Consider the following 26,159-nt stretch of genomic DNA (forward strand, 5'->3'; position numbering starts at 1 on the left):
AATCTCTTCCTCACCTCCACTTTCCTCTGCCCAGCCTGTGAGCCTTAAGAAGTGGGCATGGACCCTGCTGTTTACTCGCTGGTGTTTGCTCCTGGGTCTGGCCTTTGTCCACTTTGGCCCAGGCCAGTTGGTACAAGCTGGATGGTGTAACAGCCCTTCCTTCTTCCTTGGCCAAGAGGCTGCCCCAGACCCAGTTCCAAGAGGGCCCTGAAGCTGAGGGGCTCGTCACAGGGAGGGGCCACATGGAGCCCCCCACCCCACCCCAGGTCCCTGTGATGCTACCTATAGGATGGTAGAGGGGAGCAGAGTTGCAGATGCCCTCTGAGGCCAAGAACCAACTGCCCAGCCAGGAGCCCCCCGCAGTAGGTGCTGGCTGGTACTGCCGGGGGCTCCTGGCTGGGCTTGGGTTCCTGGGTGAGGTGGGGACCACACAGCTATGTGCTGCTTTAGTGGCAACCCTGAGTGAGAGACAGAAATGCTTAGTGAGATGCTCTGCAAACAGAAGTGACCTCTGCAAACCCTAACTGGCTTTGCAAACTGTGGTTGGAGCTTTCCAATGCAGTGGAGCATGTTGAGGCAGGAGGATCCCACTGGCCTGTCCTGGGCTTTTCTGTGGTGTGAGTGAGTGATAGAGCAAGAATTTTGCAGCCAAACTGGGACCAGCTGCCTGCTGGCTGTATCAACCTTGAGAGTTATCAGCAAATCTTTAGTGAGTTTATCTGGAAGGTCTCTGGGGTTGTGGGGGCCTGCAGTACGGCCCTCAATCTGTTCCCTCCACCAGTCCTGGGCAAACTCACCTGGGAAGGGAGTGATTTCTCTTTAGGTATACTCCAGTCTCAGAAGATGCCTTTGTCTCTGGTGTGTGTGTCATCCGGAATTGGAATTAGATTTCTTTATGAGTGACAGAAAAACCCAATTAATAGTGTTTTAAATAAGATCGACATTTATTTCTCTTTTACATAAATGAAGTCTGGTGGTATTCAGTCCAGGTTTGTTATGGTGGCTCTGCAAACTTCAGGAATCCAGGCTCTTTCTATCTTATTGTATCACCAGTCTCAAACATGGCCTCTACCTCATGGTGCAACATGGCTGCCAGAGCTCCAGTCACTGTATCAGCATTGCAGCCAGCTAGAAGAAGGACGTGGTAAAGAGGAGCATCCCCCACACAGTGAAAGTCACATCCGTAATAAGTCACACAGAATACTTCTCTGTGTATCCTGTTGGGCAAAATTTAATGATATAGCTGCACCTAGCTTTAAGGGAAGACCAAAAAATGTAGACTTTAGTCTGAGTGGTCATATGGCAAGCTTAAAATCAGGGATCTTGCTGCTGAAGAAGAAGGTGGAACAAATAGAATATAGCTAGCTGTCCTTTCCACAGCATGGGACTTGAACAGAGGGTTCTGGGCAATTCATGATTACTGGTCCCTCCAGATAGCAGCCTGGCTGTGGGAAGTGGGGCTCTGCCTCACCATCCAGGCCCTGTCTCCAGCTTCGGGTCTTGAAGTTCCCCTTAGAGCTGTGGCAGTAGCAGGGATACGATCCTCGTGGAGCCTCCAGCAGGGAGAGGATCAGTTTGATGATCAAGGCCAGCCATGCCATCCCAAAGAGGATCCACAGAGACACTGTGTTCTTGTACCACAGAGGGTAATTCCGGGAGGGGTTCATCCCTGGGGGAGAAGCAAGGTCAGAGGACAGAGACCTGGGAAAGTCAGGGCCATGTTCCCCAAACAGAAACAGACATACATGGCTTGATGTGTCTGGGCAGAATGTGGGAAGTCCAGACCGGGTTGAGGTTGCTGGTCTTGTGGTCACCTCCCTTGGATTCTAGGAAGCCTCCCTGGATTAACTCCTAGGGTTTAGAAGCTAAAATTCCTCTTTGTCTTTCTGAAGGACTCTGTGCTCTGTCCCCGTGGTCCTCAAAGTGGGGTCCCTGGACAAGCAGCAGCAGCATCCCCTGGGAGTTTGTGAAAAATGTGAATGACTGGATTCCACTCCAGACCTACTGAATCAGAAGCTCTGAGGGTGGGCCCAGCAATCTGTGTTTTGATAAACCCTCCAAGAGATTCTAATGCCTGCTCTGTGGTTGGCCTGTTTTTGTGTTTGGTTTTCTCACGTCTGAAGGAAGGGAGCTTTCCAGGAGCTTTCGGAAGAACATTCTCATCACAATGCCCTTCATCTGCTTCTCCGGCCTTGCTTTGCATGCCTCTCCCCCTTGAGTGCTGTGCTGTAGTCACTCTGGTCTTTTCCCCATTTCTCCATCTATCATCTTTCCGGCCCCTGGGCCTTTGTACTTGCTGTCCTCTCAGCTCAGAACGCTCTTCATGTCCTCACCCTTCAGATCTCAGCTCAGACTTTACTCCCCAGAGACTAGACTGGGCCCCTGTCTCCCACAGTCTGTATGTTACTTACCCTCTCTGGGCCTCAGCTTCCTCATCTATAAAATGGAGACAACAAGAGTGCCCACCTTCTAGGACTGTTGCAACTATCATATGGGTTCATATCATAAAGTGCTCAGGATGGTGCCTGGCATGTAAGACCTATAGTCAGGTGATGGCTTTCCTCACCTTTGGATCCCCACACTGTGCCCCAACACAGTCAGGACTGGACAAGGAATGAGTGAGGGAGGGGACGGATGGAGGCTTAGATAATCTGGGTCAAGAGCTTACTCCAGGGGCTTCCCTGGTGGCGCAGTGGTTGAGAGTCCGCCTGCCGATGCAGGGGACACGGGTTCGTGCCCCGGTCCGGGAAGATCCCACATGCGGCGGAGCGGCTGGGCCCATGAGCCGCGGCCGCTGAGCCTGCGCGTCCGGAGCCTGTGCTCCGCAACGGGAGAGGCCACAACAGTGAGAGGCCCGCTTACCGCAAAAAAAAAAAAAAGAGCCTACTCCATCACTTAGTTCTTCCCTCTGTGCTGGAGGGTCTACCTTATCAGATCAGGATTGTTCAAAGGGCAGAGATCTGGCCTCTTATTTCCTTGACATCGTCTTCTGTCTCAACTCCCTGTAACACCCACCCCTCTGTCCACCCCCTATCCTGTCCTGCTGGCCCCAACACAACCTCTTTTCCCTGTCTTCCCCAGCCCGAGCCCCTCTCCCAGGCCCCAGCTCGGGGATGAGCCCACAGCCCTGGGCCCGACATCACCTCCTGGCAGGAGCTGGGATTGGATTAGGCTGATTGGGTTACAGGGCCACCATTCCGCTGGCGGTCCCAAATGAGATCAGCCGTGAGCCAGCTCTCTGCCCCGGCTGCCTGTCAGCTCGACTTGCTCCTGGCAACGGAGGGGAGGAGGTGTTCTTCTCCCCTCTTATTTCATTTTTTTCTTAGCTGAAATCATAAGTGGCAGGAGACCTGGCAGCTGGCAAGGCGCTCGACAGAATTGCAAATGCAATTGGGGGAAGCGGAGGCTGTGAGGCTAGGGAGGAGCAGGCGGCTGGCACCTGGGGGCTGTCCTGGCCACGGCACGGGGGCCAAGAGGAGTGACTGTGAAGACAACACACCCTGTGGCTGCTGACACAGGACAGTGGACGCCCAGAGTCCAGGTGGTGGACCTCAGCATTCCCATCCAAGAAAGGGGTTTCGCCCTATCCCTGGAGGACAAGGAAGGCTGAGAGACATGGGCAAGAAGTGAGGGTGGGTTGTCCTCTCTGAGCTATGGAAGATCCTAGAACATATGTGTATGAGGATCCCTGACTTGGGAGTCTATCCTAGACCTGTCCTTGGCTTGCCTGCTTTATGACCTTAATCAACTTCCTTCCCCTCTCTGAGTCTGTAGATGAGGCAGTCGGGGGCTGGTTGTACAGGTTGGGCACTGCACAACCCTAAATGGTTGCCATTCACACAGAGCATGATGAGGATAACACCCATGGACTGTTCCAGCCTCTGTCCTTGTCCCCCTTTGACTCTTATGACCTTTAAAAATGATAAGTATTATCATGTCACCTGCCCAGCTCCTCTGAAAACCATAAGTGCTTTCCTTTAGTCTTAGGACAGAGTCCAAAATCCGTGACTTGGCCTGTGAGGCCCTGTATGTGACCGGACCCTGCCTCCCTCTCCACTCTGAGCTCTCCCCTTCTATGCTGGACATGGGCGACCATGAAATACTCTTCCGACCAGCCCAGCCATAACAGCCTCAACCCAGGGCTGTGTGATCTACAGAGGGCAAGTGAGGGTATGTGTGGTCACTTGTCACGAGGTACTGAGATGGCTGCAGAGGGAAAAGTGTGAGTAGCACATCTCTGGAGATGCGGTGAAGGGGACAGTTCTGCCTGTTGCCACTTGGTGGGAGTGGGCTGCCCGGCAGCCCCTCTGGACTTAAAGGGACCTCGTGGGTTCATACCAGGCCTTCTCAGTCAGAGTTTTTGGTGGAAGGGGACTCTGGGGGCCCTGCGCCTCATACGCCAGCCTCCCTGTCCTGCCAGTCCCCACAGGGTGGCTCATGGGGTAGCAGGGACCCTGATCAGCCCTCCTCACTCCTGCAGCTGTGTGGATGTCTCTGCCGCCCCCTCCCCCCCCCACCATGGTGGCAGAGGCCTTGCCTCACATTTCCAGGCTGCCCATGTCTAGAGAGGCCTGCCCCCTCCTCCCCCTACCCTGCCTTCCTTCAGGGGGCTGTGGGGCCTCTGGACATACTCACAGATTGTCCTCAGTAACCCCATAAAGGTTCCTCCAGGCAAGCTTCTAGGGGAGCCTGCTGTCAGCTATTCCCATCTAGGATCAAACTTTGGGAGCCCTAGTGATCCGTGGGCACAAAGAGATTGCAGTTGGGGGTCCCATTCCCTCTTCTCCTCCCCCCTTCTTGCACTGGGCACCCTCAGAGAACAAGGTCTTGTGGGTTTAGGACTATCACTGGGGACACATCCTGAGTTTCGTCCTTTGAGCCCTGGGGGGCAGTCAGTGGAGGGGACCAGCTGTTGCAGGAAAGCACTGAAGGTTTTCAGAGGAGCTGGGCAGGTGACATGATAGCACTTGTTATTTTAAAGGTCACAAGAGCCAAGAGAGGACAAGGACAGAGGCTGTACCCGTCCAGGGGTGCCATCCTCATCGTGCTCTGTGTGAATGGCAACCCGTTAGGGTTGTGCAGTGCCCAACCTGCACAACCAGGCATATGCAACAGCCCTGCCTAGACTAGGGAAATGGCAGTAGGAACAGAGAGGAGAGGGCATATCCAAAACTCATTCTCTGAGCTCTGAGGGGGGCAGCTGTGGCCCTTGGGGACGGTGGGCTCAGCTCTCCTCAGATACATCTCTCCTCTCTGAGGGTAGGAGTGATAGCATGACCCACTTGGAGGAAACTGTCCCAAAGATTCTCTTCCAGAGCAACAGCCTCCCTTCCAAGACAGAAGATATCAGGAAGGGGCAGCATGATGCCCTTGACACCGGACCTTGCTTCCTGGGGAAGGAGAGGTTTAGGGAAGGGGACTTTGCACACAGGCCAGAAAGCACTGAGGAGTCTTAGCCATCACCTAGCCCAGCCCCTCGTTTTATAGGCAGGGACACTGAGGCCCAGAGAGGGGATATGTGAGGCCGTCTGGAAAGAGTTAAGAGTTTTGGAGTCAGATCAGAAGTCATACCCTACTAGCTGTGCAATCTCAGGCAAACGTCTTGGCCTCTCTGAACTTCATCTTTCTCCTCAGTAAAATGTGGTGACAATCATCACTCTCGGTGGCTGCTTAATGGGCTAGCTGTTTGTTACTTTGATAGCATCTCATTTCAATATTCCAGGCTGGGTTCTGATTGTTTCTGAAGGAGAGAGCAGAAGGGCAGGGCTTCCTCCTCACTTTAGGGCCAGAGATCTGAAGGAGGGCACAGAGCCCCTTGAGGCCAGTGTGGTGGTGCCAGTGGCCACTGCTCATTTGGTGACCCTTTTAGGGGCGGGGAGTGAAAGGGGATGGGGCTGAGCTGGGGGTCCAGCCACCCCTGCCCCCCGCAGAATGTCCCTCTGCTGCCACCTGTTGGGCAACTGCCACAGCTTTTTTATGCAAGGACAGTTGCTTCTGGGGGCCTTTGACTTGCCCACGATGGGTGATGACCACTGATTAAACCCCACCTTGGACTCTCTGGACCACACAGCCCTTTCTTACTGACAGAGTTTGGAGACCAGTTGTTTGGGGGTTAGGGGAGGCTGGGATTTTCTGATTCTCCCAGACTCTCCTGCCAGACCCCCTGGGCTGTGATGTGGGCTTCGTGGCCCTGAGCCCAGGGGCATTTTGTGGGGCGGGGTGAAGCGGGGAGGAGAGATCTTGGGACAGCGATGGACTAGGGAGAGAACTCAGGGCCCCCCTGTATCTGACGAGCTTTAAGAATAATAGGTGAGCCTGTGGAATTCTCAGGCTTTTCAGGATGGCCAGAAGTGTGGCTTACAGCCTGAGGCACAGGGTTCAAACTCCAGCTGTCACTTTTTAGCTGGGGGACCTTAGCCCTATCACACCACAAAGGCGAGTTGAACCTGCCAAAGCCCGTGTCCTCTGGACTTTGGGCCCCTAAACCCTTACAGGGCCTGGCACGCAGCAGGTGCCCAGGGACACGGAATAGGCGCCCATGAGCGGAGGGCGCCCCTCCCGCCTCCTGCTGGGGGTTCTTACCAATCACGTAGTCGCCGAAGCCCACGGTGCTGAGGGTGATGAAGGAGAAGTAGAAGCCCTCCACGTAGCTCCAGCCCTCCACATGGGAGAAAAGCAGCGGAGGCAGCAGCAGGAAAAGCAGGAGGCCAGACAGGAGGGCGCTGGAGCCCACCAGCCACCGGGCCTTGGCCGGGTCCTGAGGGTGCATGCAGCGCCCAGCCCCAATGAGGCCTCTGCTCGGTGCATGGGGCCGGGGGCAGACAGCCTGGGTGGGTACTGAGCTGACGGCAGGGTGAGAGCTACCCTCGTAGGAAGGGGGCTGCCTTTGGGGCCTCTGCACCTGGTGTGAGTCCTCCAGGCTCCTGGACAAGGCCTTGGCTAGCTCCAGGTCCCACTGTGTCTCCCCACTGATGCCCCCTTATTACTGAAGACCCCAGTTCTGGGCAGTGACCCCAACCCCACCACACTCCCGCCAGTAACCTCAATTCCCAGGAGGACCCCTTGCTCCCACCAGTGAACCCTTTTACCCACACCACGGCCATCATCTTCTACCAGAAACTCTCCCTCCGGGTAGTGACAACCTGGCCATCCTTGGCCCCGAGTCCCACCACAGCCTCCCATTCTAGAAGTGACCCGTCCTTTGCCCCTGTTCCTGCGGCCCCCTCACCTTCCAGGTGCCCCCCAGCATGCGGGCGCAGCTGTGCACCCCCTGCTGCATGAGATGCCCCAGTCGGTTGAGCACCACGAGGTTGAGCGGGATCCCCACGAGAGCAAAGAAGATGCAGAAGAGGCGGGCGCCCATCGTGCGGGGGCTCAGGTTGCCATAGCCTGAGGCCAGAGGGGGACACTTCAGGAGGCCTTTCCATCTTCAGCGGCCCCCGTTCCTAACCCGCTACGGACACGGCAGCTGGTATGTATCATGGCCTTCCCTTCCCATGCAGGGCGCTATACTTGCTCCCTCAGTCCAGCCTCAGCCACCCTTCCCAATGCAGATTATGCCCAGATTGACAGACTGGAAAACCAGATCTCTAGGAGGGGCTGTGTGCATCAGTTCACACCACGAAGCGTGAGAATCGCGTCTGTCCTCGCTTCGGTTCCTCCCTCCCTGCGTGGATGGAGGGATATGCAGGAGAGGGGTGCGGGGGGCCTGCAGAGCCTCCAGCCACTGCCTTCAGGATAGATCTGTTAGTTTCTCATGCATTCCTTCACAATGGGATATCAGCCCCCCATGGGCAGCAGGGACTTGCCAGCTTTGCTCACCACTGTATCTCCAGCACCTAGAACTATCTGGACCATACTAGGTACTCAGTCTTTTTGTTGAATGAATGGATGGGTAGCTGAGTGAATAAATGAGCAAGTTGGTGATGGGTTTTATAGATGATAAATGATTTCAGGGCTCAGGCCCATCCTGCTGGCCCAGAAGTATCTGTGTGCCTGTCAGACCCTGTTTCATTCTAGGGCTTGGAAAGTACAGCCCTCCCAGGGTGCTGGTCCTAGGGTAACAGGGTGCCAAGGAGGCAGCCCTCTGCCGTGCCTCTCAGGAACCCTTCCTTCCCTCGTAGACTGTCCCACATGTACCCGGTCTCCCATCTCCCCGCTCCCCCTCCTTTCTCTGCATTTTCTCCGTGTGTGTGTGTGTGTGTGTGTGTGTGTGTGTGTGTGTGTCCGTGTGAGTGTGTGTGTGGTCAGAATCAGAATCATGAACTTCCCTATTGTCCACCTCTGAATGGCTGTCTCTTTTTTCCTGCCGTTTAGAATTCCCACCCTAAGGGTAGGTGCTGTTGCAAAGGGCAAGGACGGTCCCCAGCTGGGTTTTGAACTCCAACCCTGTGGCTTACTAGCTACACGATCTTGAGGAAGTTGTGCAACTTCTTTGCCTCAGCTTTCTCATCCATGAGGAGAAGAAAACGCCTTATCCTTGGAGATTGGACCATATGGACAAAATGAGGTCTCAAGTGTAAAAGTGCCCCTTACGGTGCCTGGTACGTAGACCAGGCGTGTGGGGTAGGGTGGAGACCCCTTCCCCGGCCCTCCTCCCCCTCAGAGCCGGCCCAGACAGCTTTAGGGCAGCACTGAGTGGAGAGAAGAGACAGGGACAAAGTCCACATTAGGAATGGTAGAGCTGGGGAGAGAGAGGCTGCGAAACTCTGAATTAGGGGGGCCGAAGTCACGGGCCCAGGGCAGAGGGTGTAGGAGGTGTGGGGTTCAGAGATGAGAGACCCCCGCACATCTGGGAGACATGACCCACAGTGACTGTATATCAACATCCCCTCCTGCTCTGGAGCTCAATAAATGGTGGTAGAATGGGTATTTTTGGAATTCGTTATGTCAGCATTTGTTGAGCACCCACTGTATGCCGGGCCTTGTACTAGACCCTGGGGTATAAGGGGGAATAAACACCATCCTGCCCCAACCTTCCGGGGTGCAGGGCCCATGGAGCCGAGGGGCCTCCCGAGCATGCTTGCTTCAAGGTGGAGGACTGTCCAAGCCCCCGGGCAGCCTGAGATCTGCTTCCAGGAAGTATTATTTAAAGCCACAGGGAGAGTCCTCGGGGTGCATCTGGGGAGGATAGTGACAGTTTCCTGGGGAGTGGATGCTGGCTGGAGGTGGGGGCCACCAGTGGTGTCCGCCCGCCCCCTGGTGGTGAGTCTGGTGTCATGCAGGTGCTCGGGCCGGGCGCCCAGGCAGGGTGATGGGGCAGCCCCTCTGGAGTTATTTCCTGGTTGTCAGAGCCGGAGGGATCTAGGCCACTCTTCTTCCCCAAACAACAGCCCCCAGGCACCCACCCAGGACAAGTTCCACCTCTGCTCTCCTGAGGACAGGCCTAGAGATGGGGGAGGGAGAGCTAGCCCCGGGGTCCAGGTGTGTGAGGGAGGAAAGGCGTTGGAGAGGATGGTGATGGGGTGAGGGGGTGCCTTACTGAGCTGTGGGGAGGTGGGAAGGGCCACATTCCCCAAGGCTGCGAACAGGGGGTCAAAAGGCCCTTTTTGGATTTCTGCCCCTCCTTCCTCCCCAACTTTCCCTTACCTCCCCTCTGCCTTCACCACTCTCTATCCCAGGCTGAGTGCTGGGTGGGCTTGGCTGAGCAGACCAGGACACTTACAGTGCCCAGCAGCGTCTTCATTGCTACCCGGGGCGGGGGGTGGGGGGCTCAGCTGCCTGAAAGGCTGCGTGAGGCAGAAGTCCCCAGAGCAGCATTTCACAAACCCCCTGGGGACCTGGGAGCAATGCAGAAGCCGATTCAGCACATCTTCAGTGAGCCCAGGCGGTGCCCACGCTGCTGCGTCTGTCTACGCTCAGAGTCAAGAGGCCCTAGAAACCCCTCCGAAAGTAACTGGTGCCCCGTCCCTCAGGGGAGGCCGCCCTCCCCAGCCCCAACCCCCCTGGCCCCGTCCTGCTCTTACCGATGGTGGTGATGGTGGACACGGAGAAAAAGAAGGAGCCCACAAACTCCCAGCGTCCCATGCTGGTGGTGTTGTCGAGGACGATGTCCCCATTTTGGTAGGCTTGGATGATGCCCTGGGGGAGAGGCTGCAGTGACCACCAGGCTCTACGGGGTGATGGGGCCCCTGCACCCAAACACACACACACACACACACACACACACACACACACACACACACACACACACACACACATACTCGTGACAATGATCCCAGCCTGTCGGGGCTAGGAGTCTCTTTCCCTCCAACCAGGGGCTCCCCGGGGGCAGGGACCATGAGGACAGCTCCTTCCCCTCTCTTCACCCCAGAGCCCAGGTCAGCCCAGGATATCTCACTGGCTGGAAGAACCCCATTTGTTCTCTCCCCTGCTCACTCGTGTTCTTGCAACAAGCCCTGGTCTGTCCCAGCTCCCCCAGGGAGCTAAAGATAAAGGAGACATGACCTCAGTCTTCAGCAGGACAGAGCCCAAAACTTAACTAACTTTGATACAGTGCAGTCCATGCAGCTTTAGGCACACAGGCAGTGCAGCTGCACGATCCCGGATAAGATATCCAACTTTTCTGTTCCTCAGTCCCCTTCTCTGTAAAATGGGAGTGCTGCTAAGCGCACCCACTTCATCGAGTCGTTGAGGGTCAAATGAGGTATTAGGTGTAAAGACTTAGAACAGTCTGGAACATGGAACATGGGAAAGGTTAGCAGTTGCTATCATCGTCATTACTACAAATATAATGCTGTTGGAATACAGACAGGGAAAGTGTGCATTCCGATGGCCGTAGGGGCAGAGGCTTTACGGAGGGGGTGATGTTTTAGTTGGGCCTTCCTTGAGGGTCGGATAGGACTGTTCCTGGTGGAAGGACGTTTAGGTAAATGGGGCCGCAGGAGCAAAGGTTGGGAGGGAGGACTGGGTCTGGGATGTAGAATAGGGAGACTGAAAGGTAGTTGGCAGCCAGGTCATGCTTGGCTCTGCCATGCCAGGGATGGAGTGGCAGGCCTCTCCCAAGGTCACTGAGCAAAGGGGAGGCAAGCTCAGGTACGTGTGCTCTGTGGCAACTGGCAGCATAGAAGGTGCTGGCAGAGGGGAAGGGGAGAGAGTCCTGCAGGGGTGAGTGAGTGATGGAGAGGGCCTGGGCTTCATCCTGACACAGAGTGGTCAGGGAGGCACAGAGAGCAGATATTCGGAAGCCCAGAGCTCTGGCCTTATTTGGTGTGGGTAGTGAGAGAAGCATCTAAGAACTCTATGAAGGTGTGTGGAGGTGAGGCCAAGGACAGAGATTTAGAACAGGACTGGGAGGAGGAGAACTGCTTGCTCTTGACCCTGTGGGAATTTGCAACTTCCGCTAGGAAGTTGCACTTACATGTCTGCACTCAGGGGGTAGATCTGGGTTGGAGACACCACATCCCTATACTTGGGGATGGTTGAATACACAGGGGTTGAGGAAGGAGGTGAAGTGGGGGTGGAGCAGGAGGGCGTGGAGAGGAAGAGATGAGAGCCCCCACCAGGGATCCTTGGGAAACACCCACATACACAGATCTGCACTGAGGCAGTACTCATGGTTGACAACCCCAGTGCCCTGGCTATGAACCTGTGCATTTGTATTTAACCTCTCGGAGCCTCAGTTTCTCCATCTGTAAAATGGGGATGATAATAATGGCACCTACCTGTGAGGTAGGTGGGGATGAACCGAGTTAATACAGTAGGAACAGTGCCTGACACACAGTAAGTGCCACACAGAAGCATTTACTATCATTCGCTTTGTCATCATTGTCACAGTTCTTTGGGCCCAGGCTGCTGGTAATTGAAGTTCACCACCTTTTCAAGGGGCGTGTCACACAGCCCCCAGGACTAGGCAGTCAGGCTGTATTTATAGAAGTTGAGATGTAGGGGGTGGAGGTGTCACATCAGATTCTTAACAGAGATACTCCTTTCCCTGTCCAGCTCCAGGCCCGGCCACAGCGGCCCAGTCCCAGGGCTCAGGACTCTACCTCCAATCCAGTGCCCCGGTCCCTTCCCACCCGACACACTTCCCTGCTACCTTCTGGGGACTAGCTTTGGGCTGGCGACTCTGGCACACAGGCCTTGCCCTCCTCTCCAGAGGAGGCACCGGGACCGCAGGGTGGGGATGTCGGGTTAGGGGCGCAGCTGTCTGCACCCGCTGACCAAGCCACAGTCCGGGACGTTGATGCTTCCGCCAAATCCGAGCAGCGCCCGGTCCCTCGTCGCCTGCCCAGAGTTGAAGGAGACCTCTGTCCATCTGTGAGGCCCTGCCCGGAAGAACCCTCGCCTGCCTGCCCTCCTCCCCAGGCCCCGCTGGGTCTCCCCCACCCCCTCAGCAGTCTCTGTCCTCCGTGACCTCTGCATCCTCCCACCCGCCGCCCCCTTCAGCCCCTCCGGGCTTCCGCGGTTGGGGTGGCGCGTCCACCGCCCACCAACCCCCAGCCCTAAGACTCAGAGAAAACCGGGTTCAGCCGCGGAACGTCCCTGTGTCTGCTGCGCTCTTTCTCTAGGACCCGGGTCTGCGCATTTCGAGTCCCCGGGCCCTGGCACGTGCGCCTTGGCCCCATTGCATTTAGCCACGGTGCGAGGGGGGGGGCGGGAAACAAGCGCGCCCTGCACCCCTTTCCTCCCAGACTCCAACGGTGGTGCTGTCGGGCTTGCTCATCCTTAGACAACGCCCAGCGCTCTCTGCCGTCCTCGCCCCCAATTCTCAAATTTGCACCTGGGTCTCCGGTGGAAGGGGCCAAGGGTGCCCTTTCGCCCTTGGCCCGCGGTCCGACATCGACACAGCGCCGCGCGGTCCCAGGTCGACCCCTCCTGCCACCTCCCAAGCCGGCCAGCGCGCTCTGTCCCTACGCCGCCTGTACCCTGTCGGCCTCGCCAGCTCTGGACCCCGTTAGCGCGCCCCTTGTCGTCCTCGTCCCCAGATTCGGGTGTGTGCGCCGCGAAACTCTCTGGACAGGGAGGGTCACGCCCTCTCACCCCGAATCGGGGACTCACGGCGCCGCCGCTGCGCATTGCTCTCGCCGGAGCTGGGCTCTTTCCATCGGGGTCCAGCCCAATTCTGGGATCCCTACTCTGCAACGCGCGCCTCCGGTCGTCCCCGCGTCTGTGCCCTCCACTTTCTTTTGGAGAAGTGCTCCCGGCTTTGCCCTGACCGGAGCCGGTGCGCGCCCTCTCGCCGCATGCCTGAGCACCCCGAGCTCCGCTGCGCCAGCCACCCCGCGACGCCCCACCACGCGCCCGGGCCGCCCCGCTCGCCCCTGACCCGGATCAGAGAGTCCAGCGCCGGGCCATCCAGACAGGTGAAGTTCCGCAGCAGCGCCCACTTGTCGCGCTGGAATCTCTCGCTGGAATCGTGCGCCGCGGGGCTCTCCAGCAGCCAGAACACGCCGGTGCCCAGTGCCAGGTAAGTCAGGTAGGCGAAAAGCAGGAGCAATGTGCCCGGCATCGCGCAGCCCCAGACCCTGCCCTCGGGCGCCTCCCGGGCTCTCCGCCTGCACTCAGCGGGAGAGGCAGGGAGGCCGGAGCCGGGAGCCATGGCCCAGGACTGAGGCGGAAAGGAAGGGCTAGGAAGGAGCTGGGCTGGTCCCTTCTCTAGCCAACGCCTGCCTGTGCCCAGTTTTCTCAGCAGAGGAGGTGTGCTGGGGAATGGGACAGCCCCGCCCCACCCCCACCGGGATCCAATCCCAGGGACTAAAATAGGCCCAGCTGTGGGCACCTGGCCCCGCCTCGAATGTGTGTGGAGTGCCCACCCCCAGGCAGGCCTAGCTCTGGGACAAGGGGAGGGCTGCCCGGTGACCGCAGCCGCTGGGAGAGAAGGGACCCAGAGCCTCCCAGCGTCCTGTAGCAAACAGTGGGAGGGACTTCTGCAGACCTCACGCAGGGTGAAGAGAAAGTGCAAGCGAAGTTTATTGTCCTGGGGCCCTGGGACTATTGCCACGGACTTGCAGCCTGTCAGGTCCTCTCTGGGTCTCTCCGATCACCATCCTTTCCTTTATGTACCCGAAGATGAGGGGCTCCAGCCGATCACCACTTGCACATGAACTTGGGAGACAAGACAGGCCTTGACCAGTGGGCTTGTCCATTCCCTGCTTCTGAAGAGGCCCCCTCACTCCCTTCTCCACCCAGGATGGAGGAAGGGTCCAGGGTATGTAAGGAGTCCTGGGGGTCCTCAGTTTCTCAGGCCTCTCCTCTGTCTTAGGAAGTCCTGGGTGTAAGCTGGGTCTCTTGCTGCTGTAGATCCTTGCCTGGGTGTCCCACCAGAGCCTCCTCTGCTTCACAGCCTTGCCCCAGTCCTGTCCAGAGTTCCCCAGCCACTTATGGACCTGTCTTGCTGAGAGAGGTTTGCAGTCCTTGGTGAAGTTGGGCCTTGAGATGGACTGGTGTAAATCTCTCCTTTCCTTCTGGCCAGACATGTCACAGTCTGGCAGGAGAGAGGCCAGGCTGCACCGGGTATTCCCAAGGGAGGCTGGGCCTCCACGCAGGTCATTTCCTGGAAACCTCCTGGGATCAGCTGGCTGGTGTTTTCCCAGGGAGTGTTTGGAAAGGCTCTTAAGAGCCCAGAAGGGGTGATGAGGTCAAGGGGTGCCCTGAGGGGTTCAAGGGAGGCCATGCCCAAGAAAGTGGGCGGGACACCCAAGCGTGCCCAAGCCTTGTTCACGGACAACTCTAGACCTATAGGCAAGGGGACCTGGCAGACTTAGAGGCAGCTTGCCTACTCCTCCGGCTGGCAGCTTCCTGAGAGCAGACGTCCTATTTGCATGAAGATGGCTCCAAAGTCCCTGCCTGGCCCTCTCCCATCCTCGACCCTCCCTGCCAGCTGGTCCCTCGTCCTACCCAGGTCTGCCCCTCATCCTGGGGTTTTGGCCACTGGGTCAGGGTTGCCTCTCTTCTTGTCTAGTCCTTCCATTTGGAGGGCAGGAACATTCACTGTTGTTGCCCCAGAGCCTGGCCCAGTGCCTGACACACAGTGGGGGCCTGACAGCACACCGTGCACGTATCAAATGAGGCACAAATAAAGGCGCCCTGTGTTTGCCGTCCTGAATGAGGTCTCCTGGGAAGAGGATGCAGGGAGGGTGATGGAGATTTGGCCACAGTGATCCATGTCTAGAGTCAGCTTTTCCGGGTCATTTTTGAGGGAGGGGCTCTGGGACAGCTGCGCACACCTTGCGCCGCACACATCTGTCTCCCATCCTGTCTCTACCTCTCCTTTCTGTTACTTTCTTGGACGCTCCTGTCTCCTTTCTCTGTCTGGAGAGCCCCCGAGACCAGCTCTGGCTGGGAAGTGAGTGGGTTGGCAGAGGAGGAGGTGTGGCAGGAAATCCAGGGGGCATATGGGGTGACTGGGGATGCTGGGAGGGGCTTCTGTGGCCACTGGGGGGGGGCCTCACGCAGAGATGGGAATCTTCTGAGGTCTAGGGAGCCCATTAGTCTCGGGGGCTCCCCTTTCCTTGAGGCCTCTGCCGAGCAGCCAGAGCTGGGAGCACCTGTGCAGAAGCAGGGGACCCAGCGGGAAGACCAGTGCCAGCCATGCCAGGCCCAGGAGGATCCAGATGGCTGCCAGGCTCCGGTACACAGAGATGTAATGCTTGCTGGGGTCCGTGCCTGGCAGGGAAGGGGGACACGATAAATGCCAGAGGTCTGAGGGCACATAGCCACCCCACCCCCCCCAGGTCCCACAGGGGCTCCCACCAGCCTCCCAATCACAGGATCAGCAGTAGAGGTCCCTGGGGGAAAGGGTGATGGGTTCTAGCTAGACCAGCGATTTCTGATTCTGAGGACGTTGTGAGAATTCACAGCAGCCTCACAAAGTATTTGTCTCCCCTGACTAACCAGAGGCTCTCTGGCCCTCAGTACTTACCCCCTGAGGACATCTCCCCACCCCCCGAATCCCCATGACCCCCACCCTGAGATCTGTGACCGCCTCTTTCTCACCGACGACGTAGTCCCCGAAGCCGATGGTGCTGAGCGTGATGAAGGCGAAGTAGAAGCCCTCGCTGAAGCTCCAGCCCTCCACGTGGCTGAAGACCATGGGCGGCAAGATGAGAATAAGCAGCGTCCCCAGGGCTAGAAACAAGGCCAGGCCCAGGGTCTGCAGTAGCTGGAAGGGGAGGAGTCTGTCTCTGAGTCCACTTGGAAGACCCAGGATTGTAAATTGCGGGGCGGAGGGGGGCGGGTTCTGGGGCAAATTAGGAAGTGGGCTGGGCCATAGCCCGGTCCCTGCCCTGTCCTGCCCTGCAGACCTCTGGGATGGGGGTTGTATCCCTGTGTGTGTTATCTTGCCCAGGCCAGGAAAAGACTCGGTCAGAGGCATTGTGTTGGTGCGTCAAGTTGGAGACTCCTTCAGGTGTGGGGTCCACAGGTACAGGCCCCCAGGGAACTCAGATCTGGGACGGAGGAGGGTCATTGAACTGTCCCAGATTCTCTGCACCCCTGCTTTTTTAGCGTGCCTAGCTTTGCAAGGGGCCAGATGACAGGTGGGCACTGGTGGTGTTCAGGGTGGCGTGGAGTTTGCTTTTGGAGTTCTGTGCCACCCAGACAGATCCCCCTTCAAAGAAGACCTTGCCAAGCCACTGGCAGGTGGCCTCCAGCCGGCAGCTCCCTCAGGGTGTATTTCAGCCTGGCCCAAGGGCACACCTTCCCAGTGCCTGACTGAGGCCAGGGCAGAGTCCTGGCCACGTCAGCGCCCACTGCGGGACAGCTGGGGCGGCCGGCACCTGCCGAGCTCCTCGAGGGGTGGACCAAGGCTTTGTCCAGCCTGCAACACAATTTAACTTCTCCTTCCGCCCAGTCCTTTTCTTCCATAGGTGTTGACCCCTAATACCATCTAGCCAAACTCTTTTCTCAGTGTCAGCTTCTGGAGGACTCCACCTGCAACAGACTCTGTCCCAGCAGGGCTGCGGGGAGGGAGGGTCCCTACCTGGGAGCGCCTGGGCTGGTCCTCCCACCTCTCCAGTGTGGTCAGGTGGGCATGCAGCCCTGTGCCCAGGTGGTTGAGGAAGACCACGTTAAGCGGAATGCCCACCAGAGCGTAGAAGACACAGAAGACCTGGCCTGCCTCCGTGCTGGGCGCCAGGTTCCCGTATCCTGCAGGGGGAGGAGGGTGTGCAAATATGGGGAAGGAAGAGTTCAGAACTGCCTCCCTGACGGACTCTGGCAGAGGTTGGTTTCCCACCACCACTGGGGGTCGGGGCGTGGTGAGGGGAAACCCCCTCTGTTCCCGTGAACACCCTTCTCAACCTCTTCTAGAATGATCTCTATTTGTAAGAATCCTGCTTGTCTTTGAAGGCCCATCTCCCAAAACACTGCCTCTGGGAAGCCCTCCTGACTGCCACTCTCTTCCTCCCTGCTAGGTGTGATCTCCCACAGTGCTTTGTGTCATTCCTATCTAACATTCTACTTTGTCCTGTGCTCTTGTTTTCGGTGTGCTTATCTTATCCTTCTTTATTGGATCAGAAGCTCCTTGAGAGCCAAGCTTGGGTCTGATCCAAGTTCATACTCTCCTACCTCCACTCTATCTGCTTTGAATGGCACCTGAGTTCAAGGAAGGTGTGTGGAACTGGACTTAATTGAATGGATATGGAGAACGAGGTTAGTGGGGTCTGGGGTTTCCTTGTGAGAGGTGGTGTGCATTTTCTGGCTGAGGGGGTAGAGCAGATGCTTGACCATGCCCTGTCCCCTTGGAACACCGGGATAGCACCTGCAGCCAGGTGGACAGTACACGCAGAGGACTCCCTACCCCAAGTCCCTGCTTCTCTCTACCTGAGAGACCTTTGGGCAGGTCCAAAATACCAGAAAATTAATACATCCGGGATCAGCCCTCAACCAGCAGGGGAAGGAGTTGGTAGATAAATACGCCTGCTTCCTCTCCCCTGGCAGGGCTCTTCTTAGCTTCTCAGAGGGTCTCCAGCACTGGTGAACCCAGTCACCCTAACCAGTCCCCTGCTCATTGTTGCAAACTTCATTGCCTTCTCCTGTCTCAATTTCCCACTTGTCCTGCTTCCCAGAATCGTCTCCTAGATAAACCACGTCCTAGTCTCAGCACCTGCTTTTGGGGAACCCAGACTTCAGCAGGGGCATTGGGGGTGCCCTTCTCCACCCTGACCCTTTACCTATGGTGGTGACGACCGTGCCCGCAAAGAAGAAACTGCTGCCGAAGTCCCAGTTGCTGGGGTTGGTGGAGTTGCCTTTGGGGTTCACGCCCTTCACCCAGGCTTCCATGATGACCTGTTGGGGTGGTGGGGGCATGGGGTGGGAGGATGAGGGGAGCTGACGGCACCGGCTGGTGGCCAAGCTCTCTGCAGGGTGCTTCTGTGTTGTCTCACCTGGTGATGTTCTAAGTCACATTCCCATTTCATGGAAGAGGAAACTAAGGCTCAGAGTGGCTGACTTGCCCAGGGTCACTGAAGTCCAAATTCACTGCCTGCTCCACTGGCCAAGGCTGAGTGAGATGGGCTGTCAGTGTGGCTGGTGGAGGGGAAGGGGCCTAAGGAGGCAGAGGGTGCTTACGGAGTGGGGTGAAGGTGGGAGATGCCACCTACAACCAAGAGTGTGAGACCCCATGGGTGGTCAGAACAATGGGAAAATTTCAGGTTGGTTGATCCTGGAAGGGTTTACTTGGGAACTTGAGGTTTGGGACCACGGGAAAGCCATGGGGCTGCCCTCCCATGGGGCTGATGATTCCGGACAGAGAACCCGGCGCTCTCTGAGCTTCCAGGTGAACTGGCAGCCTTGCTCTTTGCTGCCCCCTAGTGAGTCCCAGCCGAGGCCTGCCTGAGAAATTCCATCAGAGGCCAGGACAAAGGTCCTCTGGGGGTGTGTGTGTGTGTGTGTGTGTGTGTGTGTGTGTGTGTGTGTGTTGGTGGTGTATATGTATGGTGTGTTGTATACATGTGCATGGGTGCTGTATGTTGCATGTGTGTGCATGCTGCTGTTTACAGAACCAGAACCCCACAGGCTCAAGCCTAAGCCCCTCTGTCCCCGGGCCAAGCCCTCTTGGAGGTGGGCAGGACTCCCTCACCCATCTGTTCCCCATCCCCCTCCCCTGTAGCTGTGAATTGTTCCAGGGAGGCAGTGCAGCCTCACCACCTGGTAGAGCCCTAAAGGCAGGAAGGAGGCAGTGGGGGAGGGAAAGCTCCAGCCTCCAGTTCCTGTGGGAACCATTTCCCCACTGGCTGGGTGAGTGAGCTCTGCCGGGGTGGGATGGCCCCTGAGGCCCAGGCCAGTCTGGGTGTCCTGACACAGGCTGTCTGCTTCTCTTCACTTTGGCAGAACTGGCCTCTTCCCATGTGAACTTTGGCCTCCCTCTCTTTCCCACACACCCAGAGAGGCCAGGACTGAACATTCCAGAACAAACCCGTTCCCCAGAGACCCTTGCACGTGGGAGCAACACTTGCCCTAGACCCAGCTGTCCTGTACTCCAGCCTGAGGATCTCCATTCTGCCCCAGGAGGGGCTGTGATGTCGGCGAGGGCACTGGGCGTGGGGCGCCCATTGTGGACCATCCATTCTTCTCTAAGAATCCGCGGGTGGTGAGCAAGGCAGACGCGAGTCCCGGGACCTTGGGCAAGGCCTTGTTTCCTCATGGTGTCGGTCTTCTATACTGTTTTCACTACTGTTTATAGCTTTTTTCCTTCTTGTCATCTGAACAGTACTGCTGGCCCCCCATATCCATGGGGTCCACACCTGTGAGGTTCACATCCGCGGATACAGCAGGCTGGCTGTCAGGTACTTGAGCATCCACGGGGCTCCAGGAAGCAATCCCGTGCAGATACCGAGGGGCAACTGTATTCTGTGTTCTTTGGGAATCTTTCCTTTTTTGGCCGCGCGGTGCGGCTTGGGAGATCTTAGTTCCCCGGTTCCCTGGTCCAGGATGGAACCCATGCTCGCTGAAGTGGAAGCGCATGTCCTAACCACTGGACCGACAGGGAATTCCCCTCTGGGAATCTTATCCTAGCGTTCATCTGCCTCTCAGCTAGACATACCCTGGCAAGTGAGGGTCCCTCCCAAGGGGGCTGAGGACCTCTGGGGAGGCCTGGGGGTTGTAAATCAGTGACACCTCCCTCGGGGCTGCCGTGCAGCCTGCGTCTCTAATTAGGCCCCAGCTATGAATCCTTCCACCGCTCTGGCTCCTGGGTTCCGCCTCTAACCTGGGGCTGAGTGTGGAGGTGGGTCCAGGGCCTCCAGGGTCTCTGCCTTTTACCCCCTGGGTCTTGGGAGGCTCCTGAATCCTTCCCAGCCCCAACGGGGGTGCTGTGGTCCCAGCGCTGTGCTGCTGGAGAGCAAGGAAGTGAAGCCAGAGGCCGGAAGCCTCATTTCCTGGGAGAAAGGGCCTGGACAGGCCTCTCACAGCTCCGGAGCGTTCTCTCATCTCCTAGGCCAGCTGTTCTCCATCTTGAGGGGGCATTAGTGTGACCTGAAGGGCTTGTTAACACACAGCCTGTTGCCCCCACCCCTGAGCTCCTGATTCAGTAGGTCTGCGGTGGGGACTGATCGGTGGCATTTGTAACCAGTTCCAGGTGGTCCTGAGGCTGCTGGTCCAGAGGCCACACCTTGACAACTGCTGCTCTAGGCGGTATCCTGCCCCCTGCACTTATGCTAATTTTTGTGTTGAAGAGCACCAAGCTTGGGTGCGAATTCTGCCTTTACCACCAGCTATGTAGCTTCGGCCAACGTACTCGACCTCTCTGTTCCCCAGTTCCCACCTACACACTGGAGACAGTGGTAGAGATAGGTACTATAATTATGAGGAAACACATGTAAAACACCGGGCCCCAGGTGATGGATCAGGACTGGTCTGAGCCCAAAGTGATGACCCTCCTCCCTGCTGTTTGGGACACGTTGTAAATACTCAATACACACCAGCTACTGTGATGATTCCGCAGCTGGCTAGTTCCTTTGCGGTGGCTGGGAACACTCAACCCGCTCGTCTCCAGTGCATTCACCTTCCCCTCACGACACCCTGGTGTTGCCTGGTTTCTGGGAGAGACGGTGCTGGGGCCCCAGAGTTTGTACGGAGGGGCCCGAGCAGGGGTGACCCGCTCTGCCACCAGAGAGAGGCCCGGGGGGCACCATAGCTCAGTCACCCCAGTTGCTGCTCATCAAGCCTAGCTCCACGGCAGGCGTGGCGGCTGCTCCTGACCTTTATCTGTGTCTCCAACTCAAGTGTGGTCAGCACAGGGGTGTGAGCTGGGGAGAGGGCAGAGGGTGCAGCAGCCCCAGAGTCGGGGAAGGGGAAGCTGTAGGAGTGTGGGGGGCAGAAATGTGTGCAGCGTTGATAGCACTGACACACAGTTCACATTTATGCAGCAAGTGGCAGCTTAGAAAGTGCCTTTAATCAGCTGTCAAATGTCTGCAGCATATAAGATTATTCTTCTCTCCTGGAAGAGGACCAGAGAGGTTAAGTGACTTGCCCAATGTCACACAGCAATCCGGTGGTAGACCTAGGGCCAGAATCCGGCACTAGGTCTCATCGGGCTCTCTGTTCCCACCACACTCTGCTTCCAAACAGGGCCTCAGCCATAAGTGATGGCTCTGGACCTGCAACGAGACCCCTCTTCTGCCCACCGGCCCACACCAGCATCTTCCCTTCACCTGCACAAACTGCTCCACGGCCTGCTGGTCCAGGCAGGTGTAGTTCTCCAAGAAGCGCAGCTTCTCAAACTGAAACTGGTCCCTGGACTGAGCCTCCGCCTGTTTCTCCAGCAGCTGGAAGATGGTGGCGCCGAGCAGCAGGTAGCAGACATAGGCCAGCAGCAGGGGCAGCACCTGGCCGCCCCAGCAGCTGCAGAGCCTGGTGCGGGGCATGGCGTGCCCAGGACTCTGCCAGGGTTGTGGGGCTGGCTGTGGGTTCAGAGGCGGGAAGCACCCAGGGACCTGTGCCCAGCCTCCTGCCTGCCTCGCCCTCCTCGGCACAGGTGTCCAGAGGCTGGGGAGTCTGTTTGAACAGTGCAGCTCAGCTTGGCTGCACTAAGTACCGTGAGTGCAAACAGTCCTGCCACCCCCCGCCCGGCCTTTTTTTTTTTTTTTTTTTTCCATGGAGAGCAGCAAGTCAGCGGCAGGGACCCCCTCAGAGACCTAATGGTCCTCCTGAGGCCATCGTGTCTCACCTTCTGCCTCCAAGTTGGATGGGCGCTTTGGGGCCAAATCCGATGCTCCCCTGCACTCTGCCCAGGGCCCCTTGGCAGCCCCCAGCTTCTTACCCATGATAGTTTCAAGCCCCCAAGCTTAGGTGCTGGGAAGAAATCAGAATGAGTGTGAATAAACCTTGTACTCAGTTGCCTTGGCTACGAAATGGAGCTAGAAGGATGGACCCGCCTATTGGGGGAACCTGGGGATGAGGGAACTGGGTAACAAATTGGGGCAAAGCAAACATACAAGTGACAGTCGGGATCAGGAACAGTCTGAGGGTTGGTGCTCCTAATCAATTGGATGCACTTGCTTTAGAGCTTTTGCTGAAAATTTTCCTTGCTTGAAATCTTTAGCAGGTTAGCTTGGGAGGCTATGCTGGTGAGATATACATGAGAGTAAAAGGAAGCTAAAAGTACCTCCTGGCCCTGGGGTGTTAATGGTGGTTCGATCTGGGGGGTGGAATCGAAGGTATTTTCCTTTTTCTGTTCTTCGCTTGTGTGTGTGTATTTGCAACAGCTTTTCTGAGATGTAATTCACATACTACCATTCACACAGTTAAAGTATACAATTGAATAGTTTTTCTGTTCAAGTATATTCAGAGTCCTGCAACCATCTCCACAATCAATTTTGGAACATTTTTATCACCTCAAAGAGAAACCTTGTACCCTTTACCTGTCACCTCTATTTGCCCATCCTGCCCGCTTGACCTCTGGCAACCTTTAACTTGCTGTCTCTGGATTTCCCTAGTCTGGACATTTCACATAAATTCAATCATACAATACGTGGCCTTTTGTGTCTGGCTTCTTCAATTAGCATAATGTTTTTAAAGTTCATCCATAGTGTAGCAAGTATCAGTACTTCATTCTTTATGGCTGAATAATATTTCATTGCACGGATGTACCAACATTTCATATATCCATTTATCAGTTGATAGATAGTTGGCTCCTATGAATAATACTGCTATGAATGCTCGTGTACAAGTTTTTTGGTTTTTGTTTTTTTGTGTGTGGGGCTGTATGTTTTCATTTCTCCCCTGTATGTACTTAGGAGTGGAATTGACCGCCCCTCGCAGCCACTTTCCAAGCTCCCTTGCAGCTGGGGCCACTTGTGACCCAGTTCTGGCCAATTAGATGTGGGCAGAGGCAGCTGCGGAGGTGCGGGGAAAAGGTGTTCCATCCAGACCAAGGGTTTGGCTGCAGCCGGCCCCACCTTCCGCCCATCTACCCTGAATGCACAGATGACGGCACCTGTTCAGCCACCTCGTGTCCTTGAGGGAAGGTCAAGAGCATCGCAAAGACGCTCAGCTGATTTCCTGCACACGCCTACCTCAAGATTTAAAAAAGTCTTTTTAAAAAAAAATATTTTATTTACTTATTTGTGCTGGATCTTAGTTGTGGCAGGCAGGTTCCTTAGTTGCGGCATGCAAACTCTTAGTTGCAGTGTGTGGGTTCTAGTGTCCTGACCAGGGATCAAACCCAGGCCCCCTGTGTTGGGAGTGCAGAGTCTTAACCACTGCACCACCAGGGAAGTCCCTTGAGATTTAAGAAAGTTTGACACATAAGTCCTACTTGTTTAAGCCAGTGTTACTTCCCGATGGTTACCTAAGTTTTCTTTTCTTTTACTTGTTCAAGGCTTATTTGAGTTGGAAGGAATAGGAACACACTCTGTTTATCTCAAGTAATTGAAATAATTCGTGGTAGGAAGCCGGGAGCAGCCACGGTTCTGGAAGAACTGGGCCATGACCTCACTCCTAACTCTCCCCCATTAACGTGCCCTGCCCACCCCCTCGGGGTGCCCCCTCCCCTCACCCTGTCCCAGCGGTGATTCCCCCCCTCTGCTGAGCTCCGCTCCAGGCTGACCCTGGCATCTGGTCAGCACCAGGTCCCGTTGCCCCCTGCTTCTTTCTTTTGGTAATGCTTGGCTCAAATCCTCTCAAAGGCTGGGGGTCCAAGAGCACCTTTTCATGTGAGCCACTTCACAGGTGTCTGGCCGTCCTTGGGTCATGCATTACCCTCAGCTGACGGGCCCCAGCCAGGGGTGGCAGCATCACACGTACATGTGTCACTTGGAAGGGATGGTGCAGAGGCAGATACCATGGGCGTTATGTCCAGGGCAAGCAACCATGGTTTGTGTAATGAGAGACGCGGGGCGGGCGGGTAGGGAGAGAAGTCTCATAGGAAACGAAAGCAAGGGGAAGAATGTTACTATTTTCAAGTGTATGAATGATCAAGGGAATGGTAGTGAGGACACGGATGTCCTCATCTGCCAAAACACAACACACACACAGTGGGTGGAGGTGCAAGCGGCGACGTGGAGGCTGCATGTTAGGAACATCCCGATGCTGTAAGTGTGTGGAAGGCAGGCCCAGGTGTCCCTGCAGCACCTCATCCTCCTGCGGTTTAGGTGGGGCCCTGTCTGGGGGTTGTGGGCGCCTTCTCTGCAGTCCTGCTGGTTCTGGGTCCCTGAGGCCACCTGGGGGTCTAGAACCATCTTCTGGAAGGCCCTCGTTGCACCCAGAGCTTTCCCAGACAGCACCACACTGGGAAGCTGGCTTGTCTTGGGGCAGAAGAAAGCGTCTGGAGTCACAAATCTCCCCCTTGACTGTTTCCTCCTCATGTTTTGGAGAGACTTGGAGAGAGCGCTGGCCATCATCTTGTCACTGCAGACTCGCCGTGTCCTGGCTCTAAGCTAGGGTTGTACTTATACCTGCCAGGCCGTGTGACAATCAGGTCCCGTCTTATTGCCCTGGAAAGCTATCGGCTGCTGTCTGGGGGACTTGGGCAGGTCTTAGCAACCTCTTTATTTATTTATTTATTTATTTATTTATAAACATCTTTATTGGAGTATAATTGCTTTACAATGGTGTGTTAGTTTCTGCTGTATAACAAAGTGAATCAGCTATACGTATACATACATCCCCATATCTCCTCCCTCTTGCGTCTCCCTCCCACCCTCCCTATCCCACCCCTCTATGTGGTCACAAAGCACTGAGCTGATCTCCTTGTGCTATGCAGCTGCTTCCCACTAGCTATCTGTTTTACATTTGGTAGTGTCTATATGTCCATGCCACTCTCTCACTTCGTCCCAGCTTACCCTTCCCCCTCCCCATGTCCTCACGTCCATTCTCTACGCCTTAGCAACCTCTCACTGGGTCTGGACATGGTCCGCAGGTAGTGGTGGCTGTTCTCAGGTGGAAGGAAAGGAAGGGAGAGAGGGGCGAGCGCAGCGGGGGAGGGCCGTCTGTGACAGGTGGTGGTGGGGTGCTGGCACAGCAGGCATGGAGCCCTCCCTCCCTCAGAGCCTGGGCAGGAAGGGGTGCCAGTGTCACTGTGGGCCAAGCTCTCCACTCCTTTATGGACCCCCTGTCGAGGGCCTTCTCCCACCTGTCCCCTGCTGCTGCTTCCCTTCTGGCAGGGCATTACCTGACTGGAGTTTAAGACAGTCTTTGCCAGGAGCTCTTCTGGCTTAAGGGGGCCACAGAGCTAAAGAACGGAGCAAGAGGGAAGAGATATGGGAGCATATGTATATTTTTAACTGATTCACTTTGTTATAAAGCAGAAACTAACACACCATTGTAAAGCAACTATACTCCAATAAAGATCTTAAAAAAAATAAAGTAAAATAAAATAAAAATAATAGCATTGTCCTTTGATTATAAAGGCTAGACTATGGAGAATACTTTGAGTTTTTTCAGAAGCGTTGACTGAATTTGAATTGACTTTGCAATTTTCTGCACAGAACATGCCAAAGACTTGGATCTTGCGTTATACTTTTCAAAAAGTTTTCCATGTATTATGTGATCTGTTACTTCCATGTTCAGTGAATAAATGAATGAATAAATGAAGAAAAAAAAAAAGAACACAGCCGTAATGGTGGACTTGGTGGGAGGTCAGCTCGAGAGGCCCTCAGAGCCCTCTGCTCCCCAGAGGGAGCCCCCGCCCCTCCCTCCGTTCACCCGTTCAGTACACACGAGTCGCTGCCCTCTGTGTGCTGGCACCTGCTTTGGCTACTCCCCTGCCTGGCTGTGGC

The 26,159-nt window shown here is 56.1% G+C and overlaps 2 protein-coding genes across 9 annotated transcripts; both read right to left on the reverse strand.

Moving 5' to 3' along the window:
- Positions 1-920: 920 nt before the first annotated feature.
- Positions 921-14,134, reverse strand: KCNK17 (potassium two pore domain channel subfamily K member 17). Of its 8 annotated transcripts, XM_067006139.1 has the most exons (6): positions 13,268-14,134; positions 9,966-10,080; positions 7,229-7,389; positions 6,583-6,757; positions 1,472-1,669; positions 921-1,128 (listed from the first exon to the last, which is right to left on the reverse strand). In XM_067006139.1, exons 1-6 carry the CDS (start codon positions 13,538-13,540, stop codon positions 1,034-1,036), a joined length of 1,017 nt encoding a protein of 338 aa, XP_066862240.1. In that variant the 5' UTR covers positions 13,541-14,134; the 3' UTR covers positions 921-1,033. The 8 variants fall into 8 exon arrangements, with proteins under 8 accessions (XP_066862240.1, XP_058931359.1, XP_066862239.1 ...); XM_059075376.2 differs by having other exon boundaries at positions 1,036-1,669; XM_067006138.1 differs by having other exon boundaries at positions 1,036-1,701; positions 6,583-6,794.
- Positions 14,135-14,980: 846 nt separating this feature from the next.
- KCNK16 (potassium two pore domain channel subfamily K member 16) lies at positions 14,981-21,806 on the reverse strand. Its single transcript, XM_059075378.2, has 5 exons — positions 21,594-21,806; positions 18,114-18,228; positions 16,922-17,088; positions 15,937-16,102; positions 14,981-15,606 (listed from the first exon to the last, which is right to left on the reverse strand). Exons 1-5 carry the CDS (start codon positions 21,804-21,806, stop codon positions 15,389-15,391), a joined length of 879 nt encoding a protein of 292 aa, XP_058931361.1. The 3' UTR covers positions 14,981-15,388.
- Positions 21,807-26,159: the final 4,353 nt, after the last annotated feature.

Source organism: Kogia breviceps, chromosome 10 (assembly GCF_026419965.1).
Source record: "Kogia breviceps isolate mKogBre1 chromosome 10, mKogBre1 haplotype 1, whole genome shotgun sequence".
NCBI lineage: Eukaryota > Metazoa > Chordata > Mammalia > Artiodactyla > Physeteridae > Kogia > Kogia breviceps.